Source organism: Misgurnus anguillicaudatus, chromosome 16, assembly GCF_027580225.2.
Source record: "Misgurnus anguillicaudatus chromosome 16, ASM2758022v2, whole genome shotgun sequence".
NCBI lineage: Eukaryota > Metazoa > Chordata > Actinopteri > Cypriniformes > Cobitidae > Misgurnus > Misgurnus anguillicaudatus.
In genome coordinates, this window is record NC_073352.2 from 29,932,484 (window position 1) to 29,951,052 (window position 18,569).

Here is an 18,569-nt window from a genome sequence, read left to right on the forward strand (position 1 = left end):
GCTCACATGAAGATGATTTCAGACCAATAAATTCAAGGTCCATAATGCGGTTTTGGTTTTTTCCTTCTCCAACAGACGTTTCTGAACACAACAGCATCTGAAATATTTTGCACGTTAAATCATGGTTTGGTACGAAACCACACTTGATTGAACGATGGCCGCCTTCCCACAATGCACTGCGCACGGATCACTCACATGTGGTGAGGTTTGGGCGTCTCACCCCATGCCAGGAGAGGAAAGCAGTTAGTATGAAGATAAACATGCAGGATTTTCGGTGTCCTAGCAGGAGAAGAACTACAAGGCTGACAGTTTCTTCACGACTCGGATCCGATCTGCCAGCAGAGTTTTCAGGAGTTTCATTTTGGTGTTTCTGTTTTTCTGCTTTAGTGAAGTTATACATCTGGTTTATCTTTCTTAAAGGGACAGCTCACCCAAAAATTAAACCTCTGCTATCAATTACTCACCCACATGTCGTTCCAAGCCCATTTGAAAAGTAACAGAAAAGTAATGTATATGATTCATATACTAATCTTCGAATCATCTGAAGTCATGTGATACTTTGTGGTTCTCTCTCTCTCTCTCTCTCTCTCTCTCTCTCTCTCTCTCTCTCTCTCTCTCTCTCAGGTCGTAATGGAGTCGTCCAGCAAGAGAATGAGACATTGTTCAGCTCGTGCTTCCAAAGGGAGGGAGGTGCGGAGCACAGGAGGAAAAAGAGGCAGAGTATCATGGCAATTACAGATTGTTAGAAAGAAAAAAAACAAGCAAGCTCCAGTTTAAGAGTTTAAAGGTCAAACTGGTAATTCCCCAGGAAGTCCTTCGACTTCTACAGGAGGAGACCAACAGCAGGAGAATGAGACGTTGTTGTCGTCTCTCTCTCTCTTTCTCCCACGGGTGGTCTGTATTTCCACACTTAAAGTAGCAGATTCTCCCATTTCAGTATTTTCTCATCAGAATCTGTGGAAACACATCGATCCCGATCCATGAGTCTGTAAGAAAACTAACAACACATATCTGTCAACAAACAAACACGAGACGACCTCAAGCGCTCGCCAAAAACATAAACATCAGTTCCAGCGCCTCCGCTAACCTGTAATTTGTGGTGTTACCGAGTGAAATGAAGAATACTAACACACATATTTTATTCTGAATGAACGCTGTGTGTTTGTTCCTCTGTTATTAAAGTGGAGAACATTAACACGGGGTTCTCACAGAAGATGCCAGAGGTCTGTGGTCTTCTTGGATGACAGTATGTGGGTGTTGATCTGCGAGCGTGTACGCTAAACTAACAAATATAAGAGCGTATTCACTATACACAACCTAGAAAGAATGTACACTGTGTGTGATCTGTGAGTTGTCAGATGTGTTGTGTTTGTATAGATAAGTGTTTGTGTTGTTGTGTTTAGACATCACTGACGTTCTGCAACTGATGCTTGACTTTATGTGAATGTTTGAAACATCAGCTGTTTGTTCTCTAGTCTGAGGTTAAGCATCACATGACCTTGTGAGCTCTTACAAACAAATATAGACTTTCTTATAGAGATTGTAAAAATATACGAAGCGCTCAGATGCAAATCACATCTGTCCAAAAAGAAAAAATATATATTGAAGGGGACATTTCACAAGACTTTTAAAAGATTTAAAATAAATCTTTGATGTCCCCAGAGTAAATTTGTGAAGTTTTAGCTCAAAATACCATATAGATAATTTATTATAACATGTTAAAATTGCCACTTTCTAGGTGTTAGCAAAATTTTGGGTGTGTCCTTTTAAATGCAAATGAGCTGATCTCTGCAATTAATTGCAGTGCCGTGGTTGGATAGTGCAGATTAAGGGGCGGTATTATCCCCTTCTGACATCACAAGGGGAGGCAAATTTAAATGACCTATTTTTTCACATGATTGCAGAGAATGGTTTACCAAAACTAAGTTACTGGGTTGCTCTTTTTCACACTTTCTAGGTTGATAAAAGCACTGGGGACCCAAATATAGCACTTAAACATTGAAAAGTCAGATTTTCATGATATGCCCCTTTTAACTGAATGCTTTCGGCACATATTATACGTTTGTCAAATACTTTCGCTTCAAGTCCGCTTAAAGGAATAGTCTACTCATTTTCAACATCAAAATATGTTATTACCTTAACTAAGAATTGTTGATACATCCCTCCACCATCTGCGTGCGCGCACGCAAGCGCCGGAGCTTTATCTCTAAATGGTACCATTGAATGAATGGGGCTAAGCTAAATGCTATAGAAGCGTCACAGCGCGCTCCATCGCTTGCGTGCGCGCACACAGATGATGGAGGGATGTGTCAACAATTCTTGGTTGGGGTGATAACATATTTTAATATTGAAAATTAGTGGACTATTCCTTTAATCCCAGCCAATTTAAAATAGCGGTTTGTTGGCAGAATTCGTTAAACGGCATATTAATTTTTCAGCAAAGTCCTCAAAGTGCACGGCAGATGAAAGTGAAGGGAACGTGGATCACATTCAAATTTAAGTCCCTTGTAAGCACTTGGACCTGAATACCACCCGAATGTGGCAGTCATATGCATCACAGCGCCCCCTAAGGTGTGGTTCAGTTTCTTAATTTTTACCTTTTGAATTCTGACTCATTATTTGCAATGTGTTATGCTGCGTTTACATCAGCCGCGGTAGAGGCGTCAAGCGCGAGTGATTTTAATGTGAAGACGCTTTGACGCGCGTCTGGAAGTCTCACGGCGCGGATGAGGTGTTTGGCGCGGCGCAGTAGATGCAATTCCGCCTCATTTGCGCGTCTAGTTCACGCGAATTGAGCGGCTGACGCCCGAATTGAAAAATTTTTACTTTGCCGGATTTTCGCGCCGCATTAACCAATCAGGAGCCTGCTTGCTGCTGTGGCGGCAGCCCGGCCCGGAGTCACTCATTCAGCATGAAGAAACGCTTGATATTGTCCGTGAGCAGTCACCCGGAGCTATACGACACAAGTTCTTATTTCTATAGAGACAGGAATAAAAAGGACCTCGCTTGGACACTGGGCAACCTGGTAAGTTGTAATACAAATTTCACTTTTGAGTCACGTGACGTTTATCGACCCGTGCCATTTATTTTCCCCCTATAGTAAGGTGACTAAATACAAACCGGTAACTCTGTCGATAAATGCACAATCAACATCAGCCATCCTGCAAACAGACAAATGCATAGCACTTGCCCCTCCCACAAGAAGCGGATTTTGCCTTTGACGCGCGTCAAATACTTGCTTTTTCCGCGTGTGTACTTTGCTTGAATGCATTCAAACTGTTCAAGCGGCAAACTAGGCGTGGTAGACGCAATTTTGATGCCTGGAACGCAGTTGGTGTTAACGCAGCATTATGTTGCATCTTTGGTGAATTTGTTTATGTCTTGTCTAAACAAATTGAGGGTTTTCACAAAAAAGCTTGAATGCACTTAGAGGGTTTTGCAGCAAAAGACAGTTAAATTTGTTAAATACTAATGAAAGACTAAGGGACATTTGTGAAAATAAGGCATTTCAGTTACTGAACATAAACATAAGGCCTTGATAAAAAAGCTGATTTACAAGAAAACATGTCAGACGCACTTTGAGGGTTTCGCATCTAAACTCATATTATTCAGACCGTTTTATTCACCTCATGAAAATTCATTTCACATAAGAATAAATGCATGTGTTCATGTCACGGTATTGTCCGTAACTTGAAACGAGGAAGCTGGACCTAAATTCAGATCACGTTTTATAAATTCTATGTGTAAAACATAACCATAGTTTGAGCAAGAACACTCATGCGAACATTACAGTTTATAAGTGAGCATTCACTCACAGTATGAGATTCACAAATAAATTAAACTCAAATACAAACATTACACAGAATTATATACATTTTAATGCCAACTTTGGATTATTGTAATCGTCGGGCCGTAATAATTCAGTGTGAAAGTTTGGTGATTGTACGTTTATTGCACATTTGTATATTTCCAGCAGTAAATTATAGTGTTGGCCCGACGACACAATGTTCCTTTCAGCATCTGGCACAGGCCGTTATGGAGACCCTCAGAGCCTGAACATTAATCTTGGTGGTCTTGAATCTTGAGGTTTCCTTCACGAGTTTGCTCATAAAATCCATGCGTGCATGAATCTCTCAATGGGGCGGCAGTCGAGAACAACGTCAGAAACATCATTCAGACGCCATAAAGAGAAGCGAGTAAATGCACGAGGGTTTAGCTAATTCTGCATGTTAAATTATTTCCTTACATTTGAATTTTATGGCTCGGTATGAAAACGACATCATCGCACAGAGACACGTGTACTGAAGGTGATGGATTAATAATTGCGAGCAGATGTTTGTTAAATGTTCTCATCTAACGTGCATCTAAAGGCAAATTCCTGTTGTCCTGAACATGCAACAGACCGACACAGGAGCACACAAATAACACTTGATGTGGACAATCATTCTTGTGTGTCCATTGGGACCACAAGGGCTAACTGGGGATTTTGAAGGCGGCATACTGTTCAAAATCAGCCAGGATAAAGTATTTGTCATTTTATATCCAAGGCCGTAACCACACTTTAGCATTTGGGCGAAAAACATTCGTAGCTATACTGTATGTATGTATATAAAAAACTAATATCATATATACATATTATAAGTACAAATAAATATGAAATAAATACAAATTATGTACTTATTTTAGACAGTACAAATGTAGTACAGACATTTTCAACTTTGCTGCTATTTCTCAGTTTCTTTACGTTAGTATTCATGTCATTAATGCGAATTATTTAGGTAATATAATGGTGCATTCACACTCGACATGAATGAAGCGTTAAGCGCAGGTGATTTACATATTAATGGTGCTTTACCATTGCATACCCCACTGTTTAGTTTGGGTCGGGTCAGCTTACTTTTGGGGGCTTTTCCAATGGGTGCAGTACGTAGTACCCGATACTTTTTTTAGTACCACCTCGGTTGGGGTTCCAAGCGACCCAAGCCAAAACGTGACGCAAAAACACTGTATATTACTGATTGGTCTGAGAGAATCGTCACTAACAGCATCGCTATAATGTAAAAGCTTTAAGCGATGAAAACCATCCACAGGTTGAGAATCAGGAGCACCATACCAGTTTTTTCCAGACTTGCAGTTTGTGGGGGCACATTCGCGATGCGCACGTCTGCATATATGCTTATACGCCACGGGTATTTGTACAGAAACTGTCATGTGAGACACATGTAGTGATAAACACGATGTGCAAACATCTATTTGTGGTGACCGATTTGAATTTTGTGGCGTACTGAGAAACAAAGTTAGAGAGGAGCACGTTCAAATAATCTGCCAATCGATCTAGTAATTACGACCAGCTGTCAACAATCAGCAATCAGGCGTCCACCTGATCGGCATCAGTGGAAGCATATATATAAACATGCAGCCAACTCACCTACGTTCTTCGATAGTTCTTAGCATCCCTCCACCACCCCGTCTCCACACACTTACTTGGTTACTTCCTAACCTGAATACGGGGGGGGTGTTCTGGGTTCGGGCCTAATACAGACCCCGGAGCCCTCTCTTTGTTGAGGAGTGCTCCGGGCTCGGGCCAAATGCCGAGCTCAGAGCCCTCTCCTCGGACAGCACGCCAAATACGCATATCATTAATTCTATCTGACTTATTTGTAAGTGTGAACTCTTTAAATGAATGTATGGGGATGTATAGCATTCCAACAACGCTCTCACTTTTATGATGTCACAGCAGTAGGCAGCACAAATATAAAGACACGCCTATAATCCCTCCCACTACGAAGTGTTACTAAACTCGATGGAAAGCTAACCAAGCCAAAGTGAGGTGAGCTGACCCAAACCAAACCGTGGGGTACTGTGCAATGGAAAAGCGGCATTAGTCAATGCAATGACGCAATAGACATCATGCGGCGCAAATTGACTGAACTTTGTCGGATGTTTGTGCCGCGTTAACCAATCAGGAGCTTGCTCTAGTGACGTGATTACGACATAGCGAGCGGAGGCAGAAATATGAAACAACAATGGAGGAAAAAATCATTGTCGCTGTATGTGGACAATCTTGGTTGGAAGAAAGTGAGTGAGGAGGTCTACTCAATTTGAGACTAGAAGCTCGCTAAAGCTGGCAAATTGAGTGTATTCGTGCGAGTTAACTCAAAATGTACAAGCATCCAATTATGCGTGAATAGCGCAATTTATTCACTTCATTTGCGTCTAACGCACAGTAAAACTTACAATATAATATATTATTTTAAGGGCTATTCCCACGTAAGATAGAAAGGCATGTCTAGTTAAATATATAATGCATGTTACTCATCTGTTGACTAAATATACGATAATCGAAGAAATGCACATACAGTTTTATTTGAGGAATATTTGACGAATTTTTCGAAAATATTGTGCACACACTTAAGGTGGTAATGCGGCACGGCACGAAGGGTGTCATTACACTATGGGTGTGCATTATTTTTAAATAATTCAAAGGACCGGAGTCAATTATTCCACTTATACCACAGGTCTGTTAAATGCTATATTCTGTTAATGGGTATGCATTCTTTTTCGATAACCACACACCTAACTTTTCAAATGTCTCAAAATAAGCACCAGATCAATGTTTGTGGTAACCGTGGTATAAGCAGAATAATTGACTTCGGTCCTTTGAATTGTTTGAAAATAATGCACACCCACGGTGTAACGGCACTCCGCAAATAACCACCTTGGGTGTGCATTATTTTCTTATAATTCAATGACCCATCGTCAATTATTTCTTACTTATACCACGGTTACGACAGACATTGCTCTGGTGGTTATTTTTAAACATTTGACAGCTCAAATGTGCATTTATTGAAAAATAATGCATACCCATGACATTTCTCAACCAATCAGAATAAAGCATTTAACAGCCCTGTGGTATAATATATTATAATCTATTTATGAGGGTAATAATAACATTTGTTGTACTTTAAATACTATGCATTTAATATCTTTCCCATTTTTCTTGTAGTTTTTTTCCTTCTTTTTAGTAACTGCTTTGAAACAATGCAAGATTGTAAATAAGCACTATATAAATAAATATGACTTGACTCAAAAAGAATATTTTATATTCTTTAGTTCTGTAAATTCCATTTAAAATCTAGCGTGGTAACACGCTATTGTTTAATAATCCCCAGAAGCAAATACTTCATCTCTATCTTTTTTAAAATGTAAATCATTCTGGTCTGCAGAGTTTCATGTTGTCAAACTTTTTTTATATCCAAGCACACCGGCAGCAATGTGTTTCTGGAATGTTTACTCCCGACGGTCGTTTCACACGCATGTTAACGCTGTGACGTCACTGCTGCATCAGTGTAATGTGGGAGGTGACCTTTGACCTTCAAACACTGTTGCTTGTGGACTAAGGTCAGGGAAGAGGTCAGTAGGTGAATGAGTACCAGACACACTTTACCTGAAGAGTCTCTGTTGACCTGTCCGGACCTTCTGGAACTGTTTATAGAAATCCAGACAGTACAGAACGACTTATGAGTGACAGCTGGCAAAACTATCATATATCTGTCATAAATAAAAGCAACATTTAAAAAAAATGCTGGGTTATTTTGGGTCAGAAAGGGATGAACCCAAACCATTGGGCTGTAATTTAACCTATGCTAAGTTGTTTTAACCCATTGTTTGGTCAGATAGAAAAATTTTCTGGGTTTGTCCCTTTTTGACCCAGAGCTGGGTTGAAAATAGGTTTCGGGGGGCATATTACTATACTTTAAACAGGTGTTTTTCTTACATGTTTAAATATTGTATATAAAAATACAAGTATGAACAAGATATTGTATCTGCGAAATCCTTAAATCTTTTTGATATGATACCAGAGATATCGTTCTCACATCATTCATCCTCCATTTTTCATTTCACAGATGCTTTTCATTTAAGAATTCCTTAATTTTGTTTGTGATTAAACAAACACAAACAAACAAACAAACACAAGAAATGACATCATAGGTTATTTTATTCATGAGTCAGAATGAATAATATGGAGTTAGAAACTTTTAGAATAAGTCAATGATGGCTGATGAATGATGGCACTGCAACTCAATTACTTTAAACAAGAAAATCTCCACTGTCAGTATTTTATTGACTTTAAAGAGCAACTATTATGTCTTTTTATGTCATATAAGTCTCATGTGTGCCTAGAATGTGTCTATGAAGTTTCAGCTTTCCACAGATCATTTGTTATAGCATGTCCAAAATTTGTGTGGGAGCCAAAAAGTGCTGTTTTCGTGTGTGTACCTTTAAATGCGAATGAACTACAGCTCCTCACTCCCTTATCAAAATAAACGGCGCTTTTAGTTCAAATAGATCTTATTCCTGTGAATACAGTCTGAGACAATAGTATCTTCAGCCGCATTAGTGCCACAATGTGCTAACAAACATTTAGAAAAGCTTTTGGGTAAAATTAACCAGTAAGACAAGGCTTTATCAGTGTGACATCACATTAACAAGAAATCAAAACAGCATGTCTAATGGGACTGCTTTGGTTTAATAAGGATTAGAAAAGGGTTAGTATTTTTGTTGTAGGGTTGTTGTGTTCACACACATTTATGTCCAAACACCTTGTAAAAGTGGATTTTGCATAATATGTGACCTTTAACATCTAGGCACTACAGTCACAGGTTCAAACCCAAATTACATTATGTGTGATGCTGTCAGATACGGCACGAGCACACGACAGCAGCCTCAGGTCTGATTTCTCTGCTCTGCCCGTACAAAATAATGTAGCAGAGGAAACAGCGCAGCTTACATCTGTCAGCACATATACTTCACCTGGTGTATAAAAGAGCAATATTTCTGTCTTTAGGCAAGGCAAGGCAAGGCAAGGCAAGTTTATTTGTATAGCACATTTCATACACAAAGGTCATTCAAAGTGCTTTACATAGAAATGAGAAAACAAAAAATCAAATATACATGAATTTTAAATATCAATTAAAAGAAAATAAATGTGATTTTAATAAAAACTGTTTAAATGTATGAAAAAGAATAAAACAGGAATACAAGTATAAAACTTTTAAAAATAAAAATAAGAATAAAAACAAGAGAAATAAAAATAATTAAAATAGTGCATATAAAATATAGTGCAATCAGTTCGGACGCAGCATAGTGCTCATTCAGTAAATGCATAGCTAAACAGATGTGTTTTGAGTCTGGATTTGAATGTGGCTACTGTTGGAGCACATTTGATCTCTTCTGGAAGCTGGTTCCAGCTGCGACTGGCATAATAGCTAAAAGCTGACTCTCCTTGCTTTGAGTGAACCCTTGGTATTTCTAGCTGACGTGATCCTAATGATCTGAGTGACCTGTTGGGTTTATATTCAATGAGCATATCAACAATGTATTGAGGTCCTAGTCCATTGAGTGATTTATATACCATTAATAATACTTTAAAATCAATCCTAAATGTAACTGGTAGCCAGTGTAGCGACCTGAGGACTGGTGTGATGTGTTCATATTTTCTGGTTCTGCTCAGAATTCTGGCAGCAGCGTTCTGAATGAGCTGGAGCTGTCTAATAGTCTTTTTGGGAAGGCCAGTGAGGAGGCCATTACAATAATCCACCCTGCTGGTGATAAAAGCATGCACAAGTTTCTCTAAGTCTTGTCTGGAAACAAAGCATCTAATTCTTGCGATATTTTTGAGATGATAGTATGCTGATTTAGTTATTGCTTTGACATGACTACTGAAACTAAGGTCCGACTCCAGAATCACACCAAGATTCCTGACTTGATTTTTAGTTGTTTGACCCCTAGCGTCAAGGTATGCATTCACCTTGAGAACTTCATCTTTGTTTCCAAACGCAATGACTTCAGTTTTCTCTTTGTTTAACTGAAGAAAGTTTTGGCACATCCAACTGTTGACTTCATCAATGCATTTGCACAGGGAGTCAATGGGGCTATAGTCGTTAGGGGATAGAGCTAAGTAGATCTGAGTGTCATCTGCATAACTGTGATAGGCAATTTGGTTCTCTCTCATTATTTGGCTTAGTGGGAGCATATACAGGTTGAACAGGAGTGGCGCTAGAATTGAGCCTTGCGGGACTCCGCATGTCATGGATGTCCACTCAGATTTATGGCCACCTATACTTACATAATAACCTCTCCCTTCTAAGTATGACCTGAACCATTTTAGGACCATCCCAGAAAGCCCGACCCAGTTTTCCAGCCTGTCAAGAAGTATGTTGTGATCGACAGTGTCAAAAGCAGCACTGAGGTCGAGTAGCACCAGCACTGATAGTTTGCCTGTGTCTGTATTGAGGCGAATATCATTTATTATCTTTATGAGCGCTGTCTCTGTACTGTTGTGTGGTCTGAAACCAGATTGAAAAATGTCAAAGTAACCATTATAAATTAAGAATTTGTTCAGCTGATTGAAAACAACTTTTTCAATGATCTTGCCTATGAAAGGAAGATTTGAGATTGGTCTGTAGTTGCTCAATACAGTGTTATCTAGGTTGCTCTTTTTCAGGAGGGGCTTAACAACTGCAGTTTTAAGGGACTTTGGAAAAGTGCCAGAGTTAAGTGATGAATTTACCACTTTTAGGAGATCTGCTTCTAAACAGTTAAGGACACTTTTGAAAAAAGATGTTGGGAGTGTGTCAAGGGCGCAGGTTGATGTTTTAAGATGCTGTACTATTTCTTTCAAAATTTTACCATCAACTGCTTCGAAATCAGACATCGTAACTACTTTCTGATGTTGTGATCTGACTTGTCCGACCCCGGCGCAGCTCAAGGATGTACTGATCACCTTTCTGATATTATTGATTTTCTCAGAGAAGAAGTTAGCAAACTCACTGCATTTGCTGTCTGAGAGCATTTCACTAGGAATGTGACTTGGGGGGGTTGTTAGTCTCTCTATAGTAGCAAAAAGAGTGCGTGTGTTATTTATGTTGTTGTTTATAATATTTGAAAAGAATGTCTGTCTAGCTTTGCCTAGTTCCACACTGAAAGCACGAAGGCTGTCTTTATAGATATGATAATGGACTACAAGTTTTGTCTTCCGCCACATGCGCTCAGCTTTTCTGCATTGTCTCTTCATATTCTGCACCTCTGTTGAGTTTCTCCAAGGTGATTTTTGCCTGCCATTCTTCTTCCTGACTTTCACAGGAGCAATATCATCGATTACACTCTTAACTTTCGAATTAAAGGAATCAAGGAGAAAATCAACAGAGTCTGCAGATATGCTTGGTGTTAAAGATATAGCCTTCATAAATAGCACACTGGTGTTCTCATTTAAGCATCTCTTTTTGACAGACACAGATTTAGTTTCAATAGTAGGAGAGATTATTATATCAAAGAAAATACAGAAATGATCAGACAGTGCTACATCCTTAATAACAATTGATGAAATGTTTAAACCCTTACTGATAATTAAATCTAGAGTGTGTCCACGATTGTGTGTGGGTCCATGTACATGTTGAGTCAGATCAAAAGTATTTAAAACAGCTGTGACATCTTTTGCCATAATACTGTCTGGCTTATCTATGTGAATGTTAAAATCTCCAGCAAGAGCAAAACAGTCAAACTCTGAGGAAATCATTGATAACAGTTCTGTAAAGTCCTCAACAAATGCTGGAGAGTATTTTGGGGGCCTGTAAATAATGATCAGTAGAATGCGTGGGGTACCTTTCAACACAATACCTAGATATTCAAAGGACAGGTAATTCCCAAATGACACTTGCTTACATTGATAGACATCTTTAAAAAGAGAAGCTACACCTCCCCCTTTCCTAGCATTTCTGCAGACATTCATAAATGTAAAGCTAGGAGGGGCTGTTTCATTAAGGACTGTTGCACTGTAGCTTTCTTCTAGCCATGTTTCATTTAGAAACATAAAATCCAGGTTGTTTGTGGTTATTAAGTCGCTGACTAGAAGTGATTTATTTTTAAGTGAACAGATGTTTAAAAGTGCTAACTTAACAGTACTAATTTTTTCCCTAACAGATATCTTAGTTTGATATATCACAGGCAGCAGATTAGATTGATTTGCCACACGGTTTGATGCAGCCTTAGGCTTTCTATCATGTACTAAAACAGAAATAGAGAAAGATATAGGTACACTGAGTTCCTGCTTTTTATGTATACAATTGAAAGTATTAGTATTTTCATAGCAGAAACTCGACACACATCACTGAGAGCCGTTATCAGTTGTTTTTGGTTCACCTACAGCAGATGGAGGAGGGTGTGTGTCTTGGCGTTGTGTCTGAGACCGAAGAGCTCTCACAGGACGAGGAGGAGGAGCTGGGCCCACTGGCTTTGGTGGTTGTGGGGCTTGCCGTTTTCTGGTCGAAAGCTGGGGGCTCGCAGCAATAGAGTGGGATAGTTTAGTTCCAGCATAAACCAGTTCCTCCATTTTTCCGGAGAAGGTCAAAAGTGGGGATGCTGGAGAGAGGAATGACATATCTAGTGAGGAGGAGTCCTGTTGCTCTGATGTGACCGGAGGCTGTGATATGTAGTCCTGGTTTCCCTGGCTGTTTTCCAGAAAGTCGTCCTTGGGTGCTGAATCTTGGAGCAGTTCTAATCTGACACAGTCTGACTGTGGTGAGCTCTGTGGGCATGACTCAGCTGAGATTGTGTCCATGAGCAGTGGTTGTTGTGGCTGCGTGGTGTTATCTCTGTCCTTGTGGGATATGTCGACGTCATGTCCATTTAGGTGCTGAAGAGAAGTCCTGTGGTCATTCATACTCTGTCCAGGTGTGTGTGTGCCATTCAGGTTGAGTGGATTGGCACACACTGCTGAAGGATGATGAAGGGAGAAATAGATATTGTCCTTTAGCACCCTTGCACCCAGTCTGTTTGGGTGGATGCCATCCTTTTTAAATAGTTGTCTCTGACTCCAGAAAAGATTGAAGTTGTTGATAAAGTTCAGTCCCTTTATGTTGCAGGTTTTTTGCAGCCATGTAGTAAGTCCAAGCAACCGTGAAAACCTATGTGTTCCTCTTGCTGGAAGTGGTCCACTGATGAACGGCTGAACTTTCACTGTTCTGAGTGTTTCAAAAAGTTTGTTGAAATCCCTCTTAAGGAGTTCAGATTGCTCTTTGTGAATATCATTACACACTCACACAATATTATCCTACACAACGGCTGTGTTTGCTTTGCACGATGTTCGCCCGTGTGTGTGTTTGAGAGATGCTAACAGGCTTCTGCAGGTTACATGAATTAAATATTATGAGTCTCAGGGATGAATGGAGCTTTGTCGTCTTAATACTATAAAATGTTTCCGGTTCATTCGTCGCCTTCAACGCACAACTGAGAGTTTAGATATGTGTGCAGCTATTTTGGGCTCAACTGAATGTGAGTGTTCATGAGCTTTAAACGGCCTGAGTTTACTGAGACATCACTCCCTCTACTGGAAACAATGATAAACACACACGCACGCACGCACACACGCACTAATATAACTAAAACTAGACCACTAGATACCAATGCAAATATCCACACACAGACACGGATTTTATAACAGATTATTCCCTCTTACAAACCTGTGCTATATTTCCAGTTAATTAAAGATGATTGGAAGGATTTAAAGAAATAATTCAGTGACAGCAAATACAGACAGTTCTTTCAGATTCACCCGTATGTTTTTTCAAACTCGTATAAGTTTCATCTGCTGAACACAAGAGTTGTTCAGCATCACAGTTGCCATAATGACATCATGCACTTCAGATGAATTATCATAGCATGAGAGCATGAAAGCTTTATGTGAAAAACAGACTTCACGTGTTATTTTACTCTAGCGCATCTCTCAACACCACATCACCGGTCCCACAATGCATCACTCCAGGTTTGACATCTGTACTCAACAGTCAGGCCCTGTTTACACTTGGTATTAAGATGCATTTTGGTAGACCGGATCACAAGTTGGCGAGAGAGACACTTTCCGTTAACATCTGATTTCTCTTTTGTCCACTTTTGTCTTGATTACTTCTAATGCTGGGTACACACCAAAAGATTTTCTACATCTTATAAGATTTTCAAAATGTGATAGATCACAAACATGAGGATAAAAAATGCTCCGTTTTGCTCCTATAGTGTGTGGTGTGCCATGATGTGTCAAAGACAGCACACCATACATGAAAAGATTTTCATACAGAGTCTCGATTGTGAACACAGAAAATATCGCAAAATCTCGCGAGACTTCAGAATAAGCATGGCGGACGATATGCAGGAAGAAATTTCAATGATAGTGTTTGGAATGATTTTCACAGAAAATTCAAAAAAAGAAAATGGTTTGGGTAAAGATGTGGAGATAGTGGGAACATGGTCTGTAGAAGTTCACTTTGCATCAACTGCGCCATGACTGCTTCCGTCTTCTATCATCTCGCTTTCTGATTGGATATTGTTTTGTTTTGTTTCCCCGGGGTTCCCCCCACACATCAGGATTTCTTATCGTAAATATTAAACATGATCCACGATCGGGGCGCCTCCGACGTTCTTTAGGTTCGGACACTCTTAAGGGAAAATCTAATAAGATAATCTGTAGGACCATCAAGATAATCAGGACATAGCTAGGATTGTCGGAAGGAGGAAAATCGGCCCAAAATCAGCCCGATTATCTTTTGCTGTGTACCAATCATAAGGGGTGGCTTCACAGATTTACATTGATTGGCGTATGACATCAGACTGCAGGAGTGTTGCATTCAAAGTGCCAATCGCTCAGCGCAGTCCCACATGAAGTCAAACACACCAAGCAACAAAATCAGAAACCAAGGATAAGCCAAGGATGAACAGGGGCGAAACATTTTTAAAACTGCAAATTCTTTAATTTCAAACATTGTTGAAAACATTTAGGATAAATTTTTATAACACTGTGCTAGTAGTTTTTGCATATTTGAATTAATATTGTGTCTTTTAAGATGTTTTGCACAGTCTTTAGAGTTGACCAGATTTCATTTAACTGCAAGTTATATATTTGTATAACTGTGTACGGACAAATAAAATCTTGAAATCTTAAATCTTGAAAGCCGTTGACAGGGTTTGGATTCTCACGGGGGCTCAAGGTTTCCATCGGCTGCCTGCTGAACCTAAAAACACCAAATACATTAAAAATGATTGTGTGTGTCAGAAAATACCAAATACATAAATATCATCTTTACCAAACTGCGCAAGTACCTGCTCTCTGGTAAGTTTGTTAAGCAGGTCATCATACAGTGCTTTCCATCTGATTACTTCAGTCTGGAGATATGATATCTCAATATCCCACCTGTGAGACAGACAAACATTAAACTGCGCTGAACACAATAAGAATCGAATCGAATAGAATAGAATAGAATAGAATAGAATAGAATAGAATAGAATAGAATAGAATACCTGCTGCAGGAATCTCTGGGATAATCCATGTGATCGGTTTTCCTGACAGCCTCCAACTCCACCTGTAACCTGTTTACCTGCTGCTCCAGGGACTCCTTCTCACCTGACAGACAGTCCTTATACCTGTGCGTACACACACACACACACACACACACACACGCACGCACACACAAACACACACACTGACTCGTTGGGGACTCCGACTCTTTTCCTCTCCAAATAATAAACATGTGACATGAGTTTTGTACGATTGTGACAATGATCTCATACTCTAAAATTATTAATTAATTTGGCATGTTTCCAATGTGAACTCACAGCTTTATTATTAATGATGAATTTAGCTCTATATGTGACCCTGGACCACAAAACCAGTCATAAGGGTAAATTTTCTGAATAAAAGAGATTTATACATCATCTGAAAATTGCCTTTAAATGTGCCGTAGAATGTAAAAGTGTATTTATCTAGACATAGATGAATCAGAGTTCTGTACATGGTAATGATATATCGTGGGCCTAATGATATAACGCGTTTGTTTCCTCCTTCGAATGTAAACCTTGTGCTTGCAAAAGACCACTGAATAACAAACCAATGTCAACATAACATCAACTGTGACGTTATAGTCAAGATGTACGACCCCAACATTAAATTACACATTAAAGGAAAAGTTCAGTATTTTACACTTAAAGCCCTGTTTTCAGATTGTTTATGATGAAATAGAACGGTTTTGACTGATATTTGGACATATGATGGTGGCCCGAGAATTTTCGGTTTCTGTGGTATCACCCACCCACCCTCACAATGGCTGTATAGGTGCACTGGAACAATCCTTCCTAAAATGCATTAAACTTTCGTTTACTCTGAAGAAGTAGGAATAATTAATGGGAACTTTCATTCATTTCCAAGATGGATGACGAACAGTGTTAGTCATAGACTGAGAGTCACAGTATCTTCACACAGTAAGATGACTAAAGTAAAATGAACCTCTTCACACAGAACATCCATCTACGCTGCTGGTTGCACATTTGCTCAAACTGTTCGGCCATCTCTTGGAGTTTGTGAAGACTCTCTGCGTTTTCTCGACGCAGTTCCTCCATCATCTTCTGATTATCACAGAGCTCCTGCTGCAAGGCATCATGGGACGTCTGTAGCTCCTCCAGCTCAAGCGATTTACTGACCAGTCACAAATACAGATATAAGAATATCTTTTGGACAAAATCTAAAGCAGAACTGCATGCATATCATAAAGACAATTCCAGAATGCACTGTAATTTCTTAAGAAAACAATGAAAAACATTTTAAATGTGTTAATTAGGGACCATTAACACTTTCATACCCCACTTCACTTCATACCTGTTTAGTTGCATTTCTAAATCTTTTGTAAGATGTGTTTTTGACTGTGCCTCGTCATGGAGCTGCATCATCAGGACCTCTGTCTCCTGAGCTCTGAGCTGGGCCTCCTGGTGCAGCTCGTCCACCAGGCCCTTCAGCTGTGTCTCTGAGCCCTGCAGCTGCTGTAAATCACATCTCATTTGTTCCAGTTGTAGACAGAGCAGAGATGAATCTCTCCACCTGTCCTCTGTCACAGAGACTGAACGCCGATGGAGGACATCAGTCTGTGGATCGCATAAACACACATGCGTGGTATATTGCAATTCTATATTATGGACACATGACCTAATTCTGTTTCATCTTAAGTTATATTCTGTCTCGAATTTTTTTGTGTAAAAACATATTTTGTTTATGCATCAAAATGGGCTGTTAGTTGGAGTACACTGTAAAAATATTCAGCTTGAAGTTAAAACAACTTGGTTTTGCAAGTCAATTCAACCTACTATTTTAAAGGCGGGGTGCATGATCTCTGAAAGCCCCGCTAGATAGACCCGCCCCACACATACGCAACCCAGGCAACGATGTCGGCTAGTAGACATGCCCCTTACTGCTGATTGGCTACAAGTGTGTTTTGGTACTCAGCCCAACCTTTTTCCAAAGCGCTTCTTAAAAATCATGCACCTCGCCTTTAAGTTTTAAGTTGACATATAAAATCAAGTTGAAATTGTTTTACTTATTTTTTTAAGTTAAAGAAACAAAAATATATGTTGATTTGACAAAAATGCTGCATTTTTTTACAGTGTACCCACAGTTTTGCTTTACCGGACAATAGGAACAATTTGATGATTTTTGGTCCGATCATACCTGCTGCTGATGTTGAAATTTTCCCAACAGTTGTTCATATTTGACACTCAACTCAACGTAGAGTTGCTCCTTATGATATAAGCGCAATGACAGACTCTCCATCTCTGCCTGCAGAACCTGCTGCCTTTCACTGGACACAAGCAGTTCTCGCTGCAACACTGCTACAACACACATTTACAGCATTACTGATCAGATCACACACGCACAGCATTACTGATCAGATAATGTCTACTGCAACTCACACACACACAAATGCACGCACGCACAGCATTTACTGCAACACACACAGGCACACGTGCACACACACACACACACACATATACACACACACAGACATACACTGTCAAAAATAAAGGTACAAAAGCTGTCACTGGGGCAATACCCTTTAAAAAAAGCCCTAATATGTACCATTTAGGTACAAATATATATCTTTGAAATACCTTTGAAGTACTAATAGGCACTCTTTGGGTACAAAGGTGTACCTTTTAAAAGGGTACTATCCCAGTGACAACTTTTGTCCCTTTATTTCTGAGACTGTACACGCACACATGTATAAACAATACATTTGTTTTGCATAAGTACTTGCAACATATATACAAAGTCAAATAAAAACAGTGCAAATAAAATATTTTAACAATGAATATTAATAGTGCAAATTAATATATAAGAATGCAGAATAAATACAAATGCAACACAAGACTTGTCACAATCCTACTGGTCGGCTATACTGGTCATACTACAGGTCTATATTCAGCAATATTTATGTACCGGCATCAGAAATTTCTTCATCTTGTGTCCATTTAGAAGTCTTTAAATCGGTCTTACCTTTCTCCTGGGAGAGGCGGATGCATTTGGCAGTGAGATATTGAATCTGACCACAATCTTCATCTCGATTATCTTTAAAAAATCTCCTCATAACCACCAATGTGATCAGATCTCAGCCCGTCACTGCTGTACTGAAAACATGACAACAGATCTTTTTCGCTTCAGGGTGCCAAAACTCGCTCTCTCCCTTTAAATATTTAAC

The 18,569-nt window shown here is 39.5% G+C and overlaps 1 protein-coding gene across 2 annotated transcripts; it reads right to left on the reverse strand.

Annotated features, from left to right (window-relative positions):
* Positions 1 to 14,139: 14,139 nt before the first annotated feature.
* LOC129422681 (uncharacterized) lies at positions 14,140 to 18,542 on the reverse strand. 2 transcript variants are annotated; one of them, XM_055178726.2, is made up of 7 exons: positions 18,368 to 18,542; positions 17,543 to 17,700; positions 16,700 to 16,962; positions 16,331 to 16,519; positions 15,349 to 15,471; positions 15,151 to 15,241; positions 14,140 to 15,062 (listed from the first exon to the last, which is right to left on the reverse strand). In XM_055178726.2, the coding sequence occupies exons 1-7, from the start codon at positions 18,456 to 18,458 to the stop codon at positions 15,024 to 15,026; spliced, it is 954 nt and encodes a 317-aa protein (XP_055034701.1). In that variant the 5' UTR covers positions 18,459 to 18,542; the 3' UTR covers positions 14,140 to 15,023. The 2 variants fall into 2 exon arrangements, with proteins under 2 accessions (XP_055034701.1, XP_055034700.1); XM_055178725.2 differs by having other exon boundaries at positions 14,143 to 15,062; positions 17,543 to 17,703.
* Positions 18,543 to 18,569: the final 27 nt, after the last annotated feature.